The 15,406-nt window shown below is 28.9% G+C and overlaps 2 protein-coding genes across 4 annotated transcripts in view; one reads left to right on the top strand and one right to left on the bottom strand.

The window, feature by feature from the left end:
- The window catches only part of LOC117172088 (Kv channel-interacting protein 2), a 108,491-nt gene that overhangs the window by 27,755 nt on the left and 65,330 nt on the right, over window positions 1–15,406 (top strand). The window lies entirely within an intron of this gene.
- Window positions 8,531–15,406, bottom strand: part of LOC117172087 (dynein regulatory complex subunit 5-like) — a 90,709-nt gene continuing 83,833 nt past the window's right edge. For both annotated transcript variants that reach the window (XM_033359847.1, XM_033359846.1), the window contains exon 11: window positions 8,531–8,733. In XM_033359847.1, coding sequence (XP_033215738.1) covers window positions 8,612–8,733 — 122 coding nt within the window. In that variant the 3' untranslated portion in view covers window positions 8,531–8,611. The remainder of the gene's footprint in view (window positions 8,734–15,406) is intronic.

Below are 15,406 nucleotides of genomic sequence, written 5' to 3' on the forward strand. Positions count from 1 at the left end.
TTCCACTTCTTCCTCCTTCACTTCCTGTTCTTTTTTCTACTCTGGTTCCCCTCTCATGACTTCCCCTACTAACTCTTCCCTAACTTCCTCTACTCCTCACCAACCCTCACTTCCCTTCCCCTGCTTCCCTTACACTACCGTTCTCACTACTCCCTACTACCCCTACCCTCACTTTTCCTAATTGCCGCCATCCACCACACAAGTACTTCTGTATGCACTAGGATGGTTCTTCGTGAAGTCGATCTTTTGAGATATTTATCAAAAATTTTTCATTAATTTTCAATTATTCAAACAAATGGAATTGTATAAAAAGACACTAGTTTGAAAAGTCGAAATGTATCCATTGACAAAGACAGAATTTTATGATAAAAGTATTTAAAAAAAGTTTGTGAACTTTTTTTTTGCTCTTCCGAACTCTTACGTAAAATGCGCCCGGACGGTATCATTTTTTTCAAACTGACCTCTTTCACGCATTTTCCAAAATCTAAAAGGTAACATCTTCGTAAAAATCCTTTAAAAATTTTTGAATGATTTTCCTTTTTCACAAGAGATTATCAACTCAATAATAAAAATCTGAAAAAATAGTAGTCTATAAATACACGTTGCAAACACAAATGTTTCCTCTGCTATCAATTTTAACCTGTATCTGGATTGAACCAAATTGGATATTGGGTTGAAGTTTTAAACGTTATTAAAAGGTTTAAATTAAATTGTAATTGGTAAAAATACAAGACTTTTGAACATATTTTATAAAAATTTAGGATTTTTTTACAGATTTCAGATTTCGTGAAAAGAGCTTCGTTCTTTACAAAAATTAATGGAACAAAGACTGTAATCTTGCGCATGTTTGTCAATGTTGAAAAACAATTTTAGATTACGTCGCAGACAACGGAAATTAAAATCTAAAGTATTTTTATTTTATGTTATTGAAACTAAAATATAAAAAAGCAAAGATAAATATTTATTCAATATTATATCAACTTGAAAATGAAATGCCTGCATTTTTCTTTTGTTTGGTGTGAAATATTATATAATATAATATAATATTGTCTGTGAAATATTTTATCAAATTTTTTTCTTCATTGAACCTTCCTTTGGCAGATTCAGATCAAGAGAAATAAAAATTAATTTTTATTCCTACATTGAAACATTTTTCATTATATCTCTCTCTTTCTCTCTCTCTCTCCCTGTTTCATGTGCCAATAATTTTTATCATTTAAGCATGATCTAAAAGAAGGAAAATCATATTTAATAATAGAACAGCTATGTTAACATTAACCTTGCAACAAATTAAAAAATAGTTATAAAAAATAATAATATTTTTACCCAAGAGAAATTTCAGTCAAATTTCCAACACCGAAATATGAATTTTCAATAAAAAACGTTAATTTTCAAAGACCAGAATCTTAATACTTTACAATTTTTAACATAAAATCTTTGATGCAAGAAATAAAACAATTTTAAATGCAAATTAAAAAATTTATTATCCTTGACAGATATTTAAAGTACCCTTTTTCCTAATAAATTTTTCATTGTATTATTATTTTATTATATATTATTATAGTAAAAACAAAATACCAATAATTATATAAAAATAATTATAACAATAAAAATTTTCAAAAGAAAACGGTACTTTAAATATCTTTTAAGGATAATAAATTTTTCAATTTAAATTAAAAATTGTTTTATTTCTTGCATAAAAGATTCTATGTTAAAAATTGTAAAATATTAAGATTCTGGTCTTTGAATATTAATGTTTTTTGTTGATAATTATTATTTTGGTGTTGAGAATTCGACGGAAATTTTTCTTGGGTAAAAATATAACTAATTTGGTGTTTAAAAATTCATCTGTTGGGTTCAAAAATTCTTCTGTCTTAGTGAAAATTCTATCCTTTTTTGGCGCAATATGCAACTTTTTAGTTTAATAGTAATCTTCATTGATTAAAGATTTAACTGGTCTGTTAAAAACTTAGCTTTTTTGGTTGAACTCAACTGTTTTCGATTTAAAATTAAAATGTTTTTTTTTAAACATCCACTTTTACATTATTCTTTGACAATTCGTTTTTTTTGTTAGTGTATTTAAATGATTAGTTGAAGGATAAACCACTTTGTAAAAAAATTATTTTTTTTTGTTGAAGATTCATAATTTTAATTGAAAATTTATCTCTTTGGTTAAAAACTCTTTTTTATAATGACAATTGATCTTTTTTTACTTCCAAACTAGTCTTCCAGGTTTGAATTTTCCTATTTAAAAAAATGTAACTGTTGTTTTATGTCTTAATGGTAAATATTTATTTTTTGGAAATTCGTTTTTTTCGTTAGGAAATTAATTATGTCAGTTCAAAATTCATCCCTGTGTTTAAAACTTGACTGTTATTTTAAACAGTCATTTTTTTGGGAAATAATTTTTTTTACCGAAACTTTAATCTGTTTATTTTTATGTTGAACTGTATCTTTTTTAGTTAAAAGTTCAACTGTTTAAAAAAATGCATGTATTTTTATAAAAATTAAGGTTTTAAACAAAAAATTCATATTTTTAATAGAAAATTAATCTTCTTGCTTGAAAATTTGTTATTTTGGTTCAAGTTTCAACTAATTTGTTCAAAATTTAAATGTTTTCTTGAAAATTTATTGCTTTTTTGTTTATTGAGATAAGCAATTGTTATATTTCTCATTGAAAATTCGTTTTTGGTTGGAAATTAAACTTATCAAATCGAAAATTTTACTTTTTTTCACTTGAGTTTTATTTTTTGTAATAAAAATTTTAATATTTGGTTATAAATTTAACTGGTTACTGAAAAATTAATTTTCGTTGTTCAAATTTCAACATTTTGGTAGAAAATTCAACTTTGTTGATTAAGTTGAAACTTTTTTCTATAAAATGTATTATTTCGGGTAGAAAAATCAACTGTTTTCCTAAACATGCATATTTTTAGTTTGAAAATTCAACTGCTCACTTGAAAATACAGCGATTTTTGGTTGAAGTTAAATCTTTTTTGTTTGAAAATTCGACTGTTTGGTTGATAATTTCTCTTCGTAGGTAGAAAAAACAAGCATTTGGTTACAAATTCACTATCGTTCAAAACAACACTATTTAAAAGAACTGAACTATCTTGTTCAAAAGTTATCTTTTTTGGTCGTGAATATAACTGTTTTTTTGAATATATGCCTGTTTGGACAGGAACATTCATCTTTTTTTCTTTGTTGAAAATTCAACTGTCGTCTTAAAAAGTCAGTTATCTTATTGAGAATATAGCTGTTTTTTATTCAAGTTTAATCTTTTTTTTAACAATTATTTATTAAAAATTGAAATATTTTATTAAAAATTAATGTTTTTTATTCGTAAATTCGACTACTTGGTTAGAAATGCAACGATTTTTGGTCGGAGTTTGAAAATTCATCTTCGTGAGTAGAAAATTCAAGTAATTGGTTAAAATTCCAACATTTTGTTCACAATAATAATTATTTTTTAAGAAATTGAAGTGTCTTGGTGAAAAATTATCTTTTTTGTTCAAGAATTCAACTGTTTTGCTGAACATTTGCCTGTTTTGACAGAAAACAATTCTTTTTTTATTGCTGAAAATTCAACTTTCTGCTAAAAAAATCAAATATTTGGTTGAAAATAGAATTTGTTTTTTTATATAACTTTATTGATTATGGTTTGAAAATTCCATGTCTATTTTGTTAAAAATTCATCTTTATGGTAAAAACTTCAACTGTTTTGTAGAAAATTAAATTATTTTTAAAAAAGTGGACTTTTTTAGAAAATAAATGGACACACTGTATATGGGCGTAAGTGCCGAATTTTGGAAATACGTGTCATTGGCATAAATTAATTTTTTTAACCTAACTCTTATTTCTGTGGGAGAGTATATCCCAGTTAGATTTACAAGTCGGTAAAAATAAATGTTTGGTATTTTGTTTATAAAGTAACTTCACTTTTTTTCCTCTTCTTTTCACGATTTAACGGAGCTAAATAGTAGCTCGAAAGTACTTTTCTTTTATTAGTTTCCACACTCTCCCTCCATTAACTGAAGTTTGGTGGGACTGTCGCTATAACTAGACTCTCAACACTGCTTAATTGGACATAAAAATAAATAAAATAAATGTAAAATAAATTTCTTGCATAAAGGTGGTAGTTTGGCAGACACTTTTAACAATGAATATTACAAATAATAAAAATAAAAATAATAAAAAAAGCGAAAAGGACTGAAACTTTGATTGACGAAAGGCATGCACTCGGTAAAGGTCAACTTTCAGGCGATGAATGGAGACTGGATTCACGTAAGGAAATTAGATTTTTTACGTATACCTGAATGAAAGAAAAAGAGATGCGTCATTAGAAACATAGAAAGTGGGGTGTTAAAAGGCTGACTTGAATGATGTTCAGGAGTAGATAGTGAATCACCTGGTAGCCAAGGAGTAGATTTTATTTATGAATGAAAGAGCAAGGCAGCATCTCAAGGATAATAGATGTCTATCTCCTATCTTTTTGTGGGTTAGAATGAAAGTAGGAACCACTACATTATTTATCAAAGTGTGCTACGCCCCAGTTGATGGTGACAGCAGTGAAGTAAAAGTTTCCTGCTGGGACACTTTATATGATACTATAAGTACTTGCGATCATGGTAAAAGAATCATTATACTAGGAGATATGAGGGCAGATGACCATTCCGCCCCGGGTACCTGTGAAAGGTTCCCCCACGACACGGATTCCCCTCACTCTGCCGAACTACTTCTTTCGATCAGCGTCATCTGCGTTGTTAATTTGGAAGAGGGAGCTTTTAAATTGTGACGAATTCTGACTTGAAATAGGGATTTTTTAAAGTTTCTTCTTCTAAATACAAATTATAATTATTTAAAAAAATGCTCCCTGTATTTAGATAAAGAAGAAACAAATTTTCTGAATTGAAAAAAATTATTAAAATAATGAAAACCTGAATTTTACTGTGATCAGTAGTAAACTCCTGGTTTTTTCCCGGTCAATCTGACTTTGGACGCTGACCCATTTCCGCCCTGAGTAGCTACGAACGATTCCCCCACTACGCGCTTCCCCTAACTCTGCCGAACAAGTCTCTCTGCCGTCAATCCTGATCAACGGGATTTCTTTGTACCCACTGAAAAAATGGTTAGTTGGGCCAACTTTTCAGTTTGTAATATATGGTAGTGTTATTTTTAGTTGGGACAACCATTTACAAAATTGCAGGCACTAACTGAATAGTCATTGCAACTAATTGAATTATTGTACCCGCTAATAAAATATCAGTATTAACTAATAAAATAGCAGTACGACATCTTACTAACTGAATAGTTGGCTCATCTATTCATTTTTTTCAGTGCCTAATGAAGAATAAAATGCAGAGTAAAACATTTTACCAATTTAGCAATTGGTCATTTATAAATATAATATTCAGAATCTGCGAATTGAAACGATTTCAACGATATATTATTTGACCTAAAAAGCTGAAAATTTAAGAGTAATTGTTCAAGTTTATGGGAAATTTTCTGGCTAATTTTTCAGTGTCTTTTAATCAAATCCAATGCAGAAGCTTAGATGTATTGGTGCAAAATTGTACTTTTCTTGGGAAATTCTGGAAGCTAAAATTTTTACAGATTTGAAAACTTATTAACTAATATAATAAATTTATTTTATTTCTCAAATAATCGCATTTATCAAAATTATGCTTAAATAATTTGACACTTCCAGTCTAAAAGTATAAATAGTTTCATCCCTAGCTCAATTTGGATAATCATTAGCAAACATAAATATTTTCTTATTGCTTGACCAATTTGTCGAGGAAAGTTAATTAAAAATAATTCTTAACACATAAAAAGCAGAATATAAAGGATTTTAATGAAGACAAAAGAGACGGTTTTCAAATCCAACTGTAGAAATTTTGAACAAGGACCAACACAGAAAAGTGAATTTGCTTGAGTATCGAAAAAGATTTAAAAGCTCAATCCGGCAAATTTTGAAAATAATTATTTTTACTTTCAAAAATCATATTTTTCATATTACCGGCTCCAGACATTTTGCTACTGGCACTTCTGTTTTCTTTTTAACAGGAAAAATGTTGAATTTTCGGAAAAGACAAATTTCCTCCAAGACAATGTATTTTTGAACAAATAAGTATAAAATTTAACAAAAAAGTTTAAATTTCAACAAAAAATATGATTTTTTACCAGTGTAATTGCATTTTCAAATAAAGAAAGATTAATCTTCATAAAAAAATGCAATAGGTACATTTGCAGTTCAGTCATTTATTTTTAACTTAATAAAAACGATTTTTGAACAGAATAGTATATTAAAAAAAAAATTTGTTACTAGATTTATGAATCTTCAGCCACAAAAAAAATTGTTTTAATGAAGAGTTCAACTTTCAACCAAAAAGATCAATTTTTAACAAAATACATGGATTTTCACAAAAATATTTAAAATTAAGGATTTTTCATTCAAGTATAGAATAGTTAAATTTCCTGTTGAAAAATTTTAATTTCAACAAAAAATGTCTTTTTTATCATTTCATATATATAGTATAATAATATAATTTAATATATGATAATAAATTTCATAATTATAATAGATTTCAAAACATTTAAAATCAAACATAAATTTTTAAAGATTTTGAACAAAAAATTTAGAAGCTTTCTCAGAATTTTTAAAGTTTTAAAAGAACAAAAAAATCTGTTTTCAATTCATAGGAAAACTAAAAATTTACAAAGTTTAAAAAAACTAAAAATTTAATAAGTCATTTTTTGGCTTGAAAAAATCCATTTTGTTTGAAAATATGTATCTTTTAGTTAAACGTTGATTTTTTTGAATTAGAAATTAATCATTCAAGTTTTGGTTGACACTTTATCGTTGTTAGTCAAAATTAATTTTGTTTTTGAAAATGTAACTGTTACATTTGAAGATTCATTGTTTCAACTGAAACGTTAAAAATTCATATATTTTTGGTTGAAAAATTGTATTTTTAGTAGAAAATTCACCTTTTTGTTTGAAAATTAATCATGTTGCTTAAAAATTCCTCTTTTGTTTGAAAATTCAATTATTGCTTTTAAATGTTCATCATTTTAGTTAAAAATTCATCAATAAGTTTAAAATTCAACTATTCTAGTTGAACATTCATTAACTTTATTTGAAAATTCATTTATTTTGCAATTTTTTGCTTTGTTTTGTTAAAAGATGTTGATAACGAACGCCATGAATCAAAATAAATGTTGGGCTTTTGCGGCAAATATGAATAGTTCACCTATAAAAGAAAAAAATTTGACCGGAAAAAATCGGGAAATAATCGATAATTTGAAATCGTCCGCCGAATCAACACCCTGCACAGGATAACCGACTTCGTTGTTACGGATAAACGACTTGAGAGCTAGTAAATGATACGAGGGTCATGAGGGGTTCTGAATGCAATACCGATGCAATACTAATGCAATACTAATGCAATACTAATGCAATACTAATGCAATACTAATGCAATACTAATGCAATACTAATGCAATACTAATGCAATACTTCTAGTCTACAAAATAAACTTAGGGCAGGGATGGAGAATATGGAGGACCAAAAAGCTTAACAAATGCGAATCAATATTGAGAATCTACAGAAACCGGAAGTGCAAATAGATCTTCAAAATAGGATAAACGAAGTATATAGAAGGTAACTTGGAAGGCGCTAATTCACAATAAAGATATAGAGGTCGCATCGAATATTATCCGAAATGTCAGTGTTAAGAGTGCGCCTAAAGTGTTTGGTACTGCGGTTGTAGGAAGAATGTGTGGTACTGTGGTTTTGGAATAATGTCTGATGATGTGTGGTGGAATGTTCAAATCCAAGTAGCCGCTCAAGAAAAGGGAAAATCCTATGAGAGGAAGCTCAACATTACATGCCTCAGCGATAAGAAGAGAAATAGACTTGACAGTGATTACAGACACAAAAAGAGGAAAGTAAAACTACTATCGAAGGAAATTAAAGTTAAAACAAAAAAGAGGAAGAGAAGAAAATGCTAAACGGCTTTGAAGGAAGAAAGGTGTCATGTCTTTATTTCTATTTATTATGTTTATTGGCAAGTGTCTAAGAATGGCCCTCCTCAACGAAGAAGGTGTGGAAATCGGGACAGTGAGGGTACATGGGTTAGCTTTCGTAGATGATAAGGTTGTTATGGCAAATTCAATCAAAGATTGGCAAAGGTTTTTTTGTAGATGCATCTTTGATCGGGAAGTCTACTGTTTTGTTGAAAAATTCGTCTCTTTGATTTAAAAATTTATCTTTTATGGTAGAAAAGTAATATTTTCATGTTTAAATAAAAAAATAATAACTTTAAACTTTAAATGTTTTATTCCTTTCATAAAAAATTTTATAATAAAAATTCTACAAGATTAAAATGCACATAATTGAATAATCAGGGTCCAGAAAAATAAAAAATTGGTAAGGGAAAATCAGGGAAATTTGAAAATGATTTTTTTTTTGCCATTGTGTTTATTAAGTTAATAAAATTACAAAGTTTTCTAGTCGGTATAGTTTTAGCAACATGTTCTGTAAAAATAGAATGAATATTGGTGGAAATATTGTAAATATAAAAGTTGCTTTCCAGTTGGGTGACAATTTTTAAGCTTCAGAACTGTCGAATTGTATCGACATTTTTGCTTTGGACTGAGTTTCAATCGTAGACAGCCTGTCGCCATTTGACTTGAAGAGCGTATCTGCGTTGCCCATGATGTCCTCGATATCTGTAAAGAAATTGCGCATTATGCAACAAGGCAGTTTATCGAATTTATCGTGATTTATTGGATTGCAGGAAATGCCACCAATACAAGCTTTCTGAAGGCACCAGCGGTTAAGATTTATTTCGAGCGCAAAAATTGAAAAACCGATAAATTTTTAAGTCATGTATCACCTTCATACTTCCATTAAAATTTATTAGATCTCACAATGAATTCACTTAATTATTCAGTTCATGTCACATAAGTTAAATTCATTTCAATCCCTCTGAATTAAATTTTAAAAAGCGTTTGACATAAAAAAAATTATATTCATCTACTTTAATTGAAAGCGTTTCAATTCAAACAGTATTAAATTAGTTAACATTTTTGAAAAGGAGATCATTTCGATTGGACTGAAAAGAAATTGAACTTGTATCGTTTCTGAATAAAAGCGTCTAAAATGGAATAATTTTAAATATAAAGTGTTTGAAATTAAAACATTTTTGATCAGAGTATTTTAGAGTATTCTAAAAATTTTCAAGGAATATTAGATTTTAGGGTTTTCTAAACAAATTTCTTTAATAGATTTCAATATTTTAAAGTGATTTAAAATCATTTAAACTATTTTAAGGTTATTTAGAAAATTGCAATTACAATGCAAGAGCTTTTAAACATTGTAAAGGATTTAAAACATTTCTAAGGGATTTAAAATATTTCTGGGTATTCTAAAGGATTCCGGATGATTTTCAATACATTTCAATGATTTGAAAGGGTTTCAAAGGCATCGAAATGTTCTAAAAGATTTTTAAAAATGCCAAGGAATTTCTACGAGCTTTACAAAAGTTGAAAGGGATTTCATATGATTGTAAGGAATTAAACATTTTTTCTGGTATTTTAAAATATTTTAGGGTATTTACAAAAATTTTAAGGAATTATCATTGATTTCAATACTTGAAAAGGACTTTAAAGAACGTGAAATATTTGAGGATATTTTAAATGATTTTAAGGCATTTTCAATTAATTTCAGTATTTCAAAGGATGGGAAATAAATGAGGTTTTAGAATATTTTCAAAGATCCCAAAGAATTTCCAAGAGATTAAAAAACTTTTCAGGGATTAATATTAATTTTAATAATTTTAAGCAGGTTAACAAAAATTGCATGGGATTCTGAGGAATTTTCTAGAATTTCGGATATGGATTAATTTTACAATATCTATGATGCTTTATGATATTTTAAAAGATCCCGAGGGATGATAATAAGACTTACGACGATTTCAATTATTTTAGGGTATTTCAAAAGCCCTCAATGTATTTAAATAAATTTTCCAGATTGCCAAGAGATTTTCGAATATTTTTTGTTATTCGTTTGAATCCTATGCATTTATCCAAAATCCTTTTAAATTATTCTGCATTCATCTGAATCATTACGATTTTTTTTAATTTACTTGAATTATTCTAAATTTACTTAATGCAATAGATTCTTTTGAATTTTTGTTAGTTTTTCCTTATTTCATCCTAAAATCTTTGAAATTAATTTTGAATTCTTAAGCGTTTTATCAAATTCTTTTGAATTCCCTGGAATTTGGCTAAACTTATTTCAAAAATACTGAATATAGTTAATTTTTTCATTATTTTCAGTTCGATCAAATTTTCATGAATATCATCGAACTCTTCTCATTTTCCTTAAATTCGTCTACATTCACATCAATTTTACTAAAATCACTGTAATTTTTTGGAGTTTCAAAATTATTCCGAAATTATTTGAATTCTTCTTAATTTAGCTTGAACTGATTCGAAGTTTTTTTAAACCAAATTCTTTTAAATTCTTTCAAATTTGGCTGGGCTTAGGGCCGTTATAGTTTTCCCCGAGGTGAGAAGAAAGGGGGTCAAGGGAGGGGAAGGCTGGAAAATATTGGAAAGTATTGGGAAGGAAAAATGGTGAAGGGGTGGCAAATGATATAAGTAGGAGAGGGGAGCAAATAGGTGAGAACAGAGTAAATATAGGAGAGGTGGTATGGTAGGAGAGGAGAGAGGTTATAAAGTTTGTTGTAGAATGGTAAGTACAGAAAGGGGAGTAGATCAGTAGAAGTGGAAGAGGTGTATAAGGGAAGTTAAAATAAGTGAAGTGTAACTGGAACTAGGGAGAGCATAAATACGGAGAGTGGGGCTTATGAAGAATGATATAGAAGTGGAAGTAGGGGAAAGGGAGTAGATAGGGAGAACTAAAGGAGGTGTAAAAGGAAGGAGAAAGTAGGTGCAGTTATTAAGGAAGGGGGATATACGGATGAGAATTGAGCCAAAGAAAATAACGGACAAGTATATGGGAATAGAGGATATGAATAAATATGATTGGATAGGACAGGATACGATATAAGGAAGGAGAATTAGAGAAGGGTAAACATGGAAAGTGTTACGAAGGGAAAGTGGGGGAGAAATAGCAGGGGATCGAAGTAGTGCAGGGAAGAATAATATATGCGTCGAGCACAAACATGGGAGGGTTGGTAGGGAAGGTGGAACAGGGGTTGAAGGTGGACAAGCAAATTGAGTTTGACTGGAAGTAGGGACAGGCATGGGTAGGGGAGACCTCATGAAGGCTGTAGAGAACCGGAAGTAGGGGAATAAGTTTTAATGAGATGAAGAGAATAATGTATATAATTGGATAGGAAAGGATATGATATAAGGGAGGAGAATTAGAGAAGGGTAAGTATGCAAATTATTAAGAAGGGAAAGTGGGAGAGAGATAGCAGACAATAGAAGTAATGGAGGGAGAATAATATGTGCGAGGAGCGTACATATGGGAGAGGTGGTTGGGAAGGAGGAACATGGTGTTAAAGTGGACAAACAAAATGAATTTGATGGAAACAAGAAGAGGCATCGGCAGGGAGGCCTTACGAAGGCTGTTATAGAAGCGGAAGTAGGGGAAGTAGAGTAGATTAGGGGAAGTGAAGGGTATTTAAAAGGGAAGGTTAAGTAAGTGAAGCAGTTAGGGAGGGGGGATATTTAAATGGGATAGGAGAATAGGGGATTAAGAGGCGAGTGAATGGGAATGAAAGGAATAAATCAATATGATTGTATAGCACTCGTTATGGTATAAAGGAGGGGAATTACGGAAGGCCAATTATGGTAAGTATTGGTAAGAAAAAATTGGGTATGTGTAGCAAGGGATGAAAGTAATGGAGGGGAGAGACTAGGTAAGCAAAGCATAAATATAGAAGGTATTGTAGGGAAGGTGGAGCAGGAGGGGAAGGTGGACAAATGAGGTGAGTGCGATGGGAATTAGGGAGAAGCATGGGAAGATAAGGGCTTATGAAGGTCGCTATAGGTTGCTATAGCATAAATATAGAAGGGATGCTAGGGAAGGCATAGCAGAAGGGGAAGGTGGACAAGTGAGGTGAGTGCGGTGGGAAGTAGGGAGAAGCATGGGAAGGTAAGGGCTTATGAAGGTTGCTATAGAAGGGAAAGTAGGGGAAGAGACGTTAATGGTGGGAAGTGAAGGAGGTGTAAAGGGGAAGGGAAAGTAAGTGAAGTGATTAGGGAGGCAAGTAAATGGAAATGGAGAAGATGAATAAATATGACTGAATAAGGCATAATCTAATGTAAGGGAAGATATAGGTGTGAGTGATAGTGGGAAAGAGGAAATTTCAACGACTTCATTGAATTCTTAATAGGCAACATTAAGGAAGAGGGAGGTAATTTTGTAAGTGAAGTTTCGCAGCCACCCTGTAATCTCCTGTGGCAATTTCTACTGGTACATAAAATATATGCAAAGTAGTACATAGATGCACATGATTATGGAAACATCCTGTGCTTGTGCGATAAGACCGACACTAAAGTATCTTTATTGACGATACTTACCGATTTCAGATAGCTTCTAACGGAATATAGTATAGAGACTCTTGTAAAGCTTAGCTCGCATGTACAGAATAAAAATCTAATGCATAATGTATACTCTTCAAGTCATAAAATCTAATAGCATAATATTGTATCATCGAATCGATACTCAACTATAAAAACAGATATCTTTTTTATTTAAAAAATAAATAAAAATAAGACCTGGATACAAAAAATCTATCAAATCAATAATTTTTGTTTAAAAGCAGAATTTAGCGAATTTTATTAGTTAACTAAAGGCAGAGAATTAAAAAAAAATCTTGCAAAAATCATGGAATTTTTATAAAAGGCACTTTAAATAACTGTGAAGAATAATAAATTTATAGAAAATTTGTAATTTAAATTTGGAATTGTTTTATGCCGTTTATAAAATATTCTTTATTCAAAATATTACAAAATTAGGATTCTGGTCTTTGAATATTAATATGTTAGGGGAAAATGCAAAATTAGCCAGGGGAAAACGAGGGAATTTCGAAAATGAAGTTTTGCGCCTGGGCTAATGTAATATTCTTGTAAGTTATTTCTTCGGCTTGTGTTTCTAATTTTACTTATTTGTTTGCAGGTGCTACCTCCTGAAGATTAGATTTTTAGTTACAAATTTTATTACTTACTTGCAAATTAGACTATTTTGCTGAAAATCGTCTTTTAGGGTTGGACATTCAACTGTTTTTTAAACGAAAATAAAATTTTTTTACAGTTAACATATCTTTGGTTGAAAATTAGACTATTTTGTTGCAAATATTTTTTTATCTTAAATTAATTTCTTTAATAAAAATGTTACTTTTCTATTTTTTTGAAAATTGATCCTTTTTAGTTGCAAGTTCGTCGTTTTGTATAGAAAACGAATTCTGTTGTTTTGAATTTTCATCTTTTTTGGTTAGAAATGTCGTTTTTTAGTTGACAATCAACTTTTTTGTTAAAATTTCATATTGTCGGGTTGAAAATTCAACTGTTAGAAAAAATTCATTTTTTGGCTTAAAAGTTCAACAATGTGCATGCATTTCTTTTTAGTTTTGGTCCGAAAAGTCCTGATTGGTTAAAAACTCGTCTTTTTGGTTAAATAGTTCATTATTTTAGTTGGAAATTCACCTCTTTGTATGAAAATTGTACTATTTTGTTGAATTTTCGATTTTTTGCTTGTCTAAATTAAATTTTTTTACTGGAAATTTAAGTTTTCTAGTTTTGTCTAACAAATGGTCTCTTTTAGTTGCACATTAAAACACCTGTATAAAAATTCATTTATTTGGATGAAAATTCATCTTTTTGATTTTAAAATTTAACTCATTTGGTAAAATTTTTATATTTTTTGGTTTAAAATGTATCTATTGGGTCAAAAATTCAATTGCTTGGTTAATAATTTATTTTCTTTTGTAGAAAATTTACCTCTTTAGTAGAGCGTTTAACTATTTTGTTGAAAATTAAACTTTTTTAAATGGAAAATTCAACTACGTGGGTATAAGTTGAACTACTATGTTAAAAATTTATTATTTTCTTTTGTTTTGATGAAAGTTCATCTCTTTCGTAGAAAATTTAGAAATCTTGCTAAAAATTCTTTTTATTTTGTTTGAAATTAATTTCTTTAACTGAAAATTCAATTTTTTCATTTCTGGCTGAAAATTGATCTTCTTAAGTTGATTTTTTTGTTAGAAAATTAATCTATTTGGTTGAAAATTTGTCTTTTTGGTTTTAAAATTGATCTTTTTTTGGCAGAAACTATATATATTGTTTGGTTTAAAAGTGGAACTATTTGGTAAATAATTCAACTGTATGGTTGAAAATTAAACTTCTTTGGTTGATGATCCAATTAATTCGTTAAAAATTAAATTAAATTATTGGAATCTTTTTTAAATCAACTATTTTTCATTTAATTCATATTTTTTAATTATGAATTCATCTGTTCGGTAGTAAGCTTAACAATTTTGTTGAAAATTGAGCTCTTTAAATTAGAAATTAAAAATTTATTTAAATTATCTAACTACTTGTTAAAAACCCTTTTTTCGTTCGTTTAAACCTTTTTTAGTTAAAAATTTGATTTTTTGTTTGAAAACTAACCTTCTTTTTTTGAAATTTCCTATTTTTTTATTAGTTGAATATGCAGCTAATTGTTTAAAAACAAACAATTATACTTTTTGTTAAGAATGCATCTTTCTAGGTTGAAAATTATACTACATATTTGGTAAAACATTCAACTATTTTGTTAAAAATTTAATTATTTCCTGAAAAATTAGTGATTTTATGTTAGCATATCAACTTTTTCATTTTTGGTTGAGAATACATTTTTTTGTCGAATATTTTTCTTTTGGGTTAGAACATTCAACTGCCTTCTAAAGGATTCGTATTTCCAGCTTCAAAATTCAACTATTTGGTTTTTGGTTGAAATTCAGTTTTTCAAATTTAAAATCTGAAAATTGCGTTGAAAATTCATCTATGTAAGTTGAAAATCCAACTATATGGTTACAAAATCAACTATTATGTTGAAAATTCGTGTCATTTATTTTATAGCATAAATATTTTTTCCGCAATGCAACTAGAATAATTTAGATCAAAGAGTTCTGAAAATAAAAATATTGTTTCAGTAAATTTTCATTTGAATAAATCAAAATTCTACTTTTGAACGAGGCTTATTGATTCAATAATATTTTTTCTTATTAGAAAAATAAAGAGGAAACGAAGATTCATTTAAGGCTGCTTAGAGCTTCTTCCTTCAGTAATTACCAGGTGTATACATATGAAACCGGTATTGCCATTTAGCGGCCAGTAGGCACACTTGTAGGCACTGTCGGAACTTACCATTTGTGCTAATTGGCGT

The sequence above is a fragment of the Belonocnema kinseyi genome, chromosome 4 (assembly GCF_010883055.1).
Source record: "Belonocnema kinseyi isolate 2016_QV_RU_SX_M_011 chromosome 4, B_treatae_v1, whole genome shotgun sequence".
NCBI lineage: Eukaryota > Metazoa > Arthropoda > Insecta > Hymenoptera > Cynipidae > Belonocnema > Belonocnema kinseyi.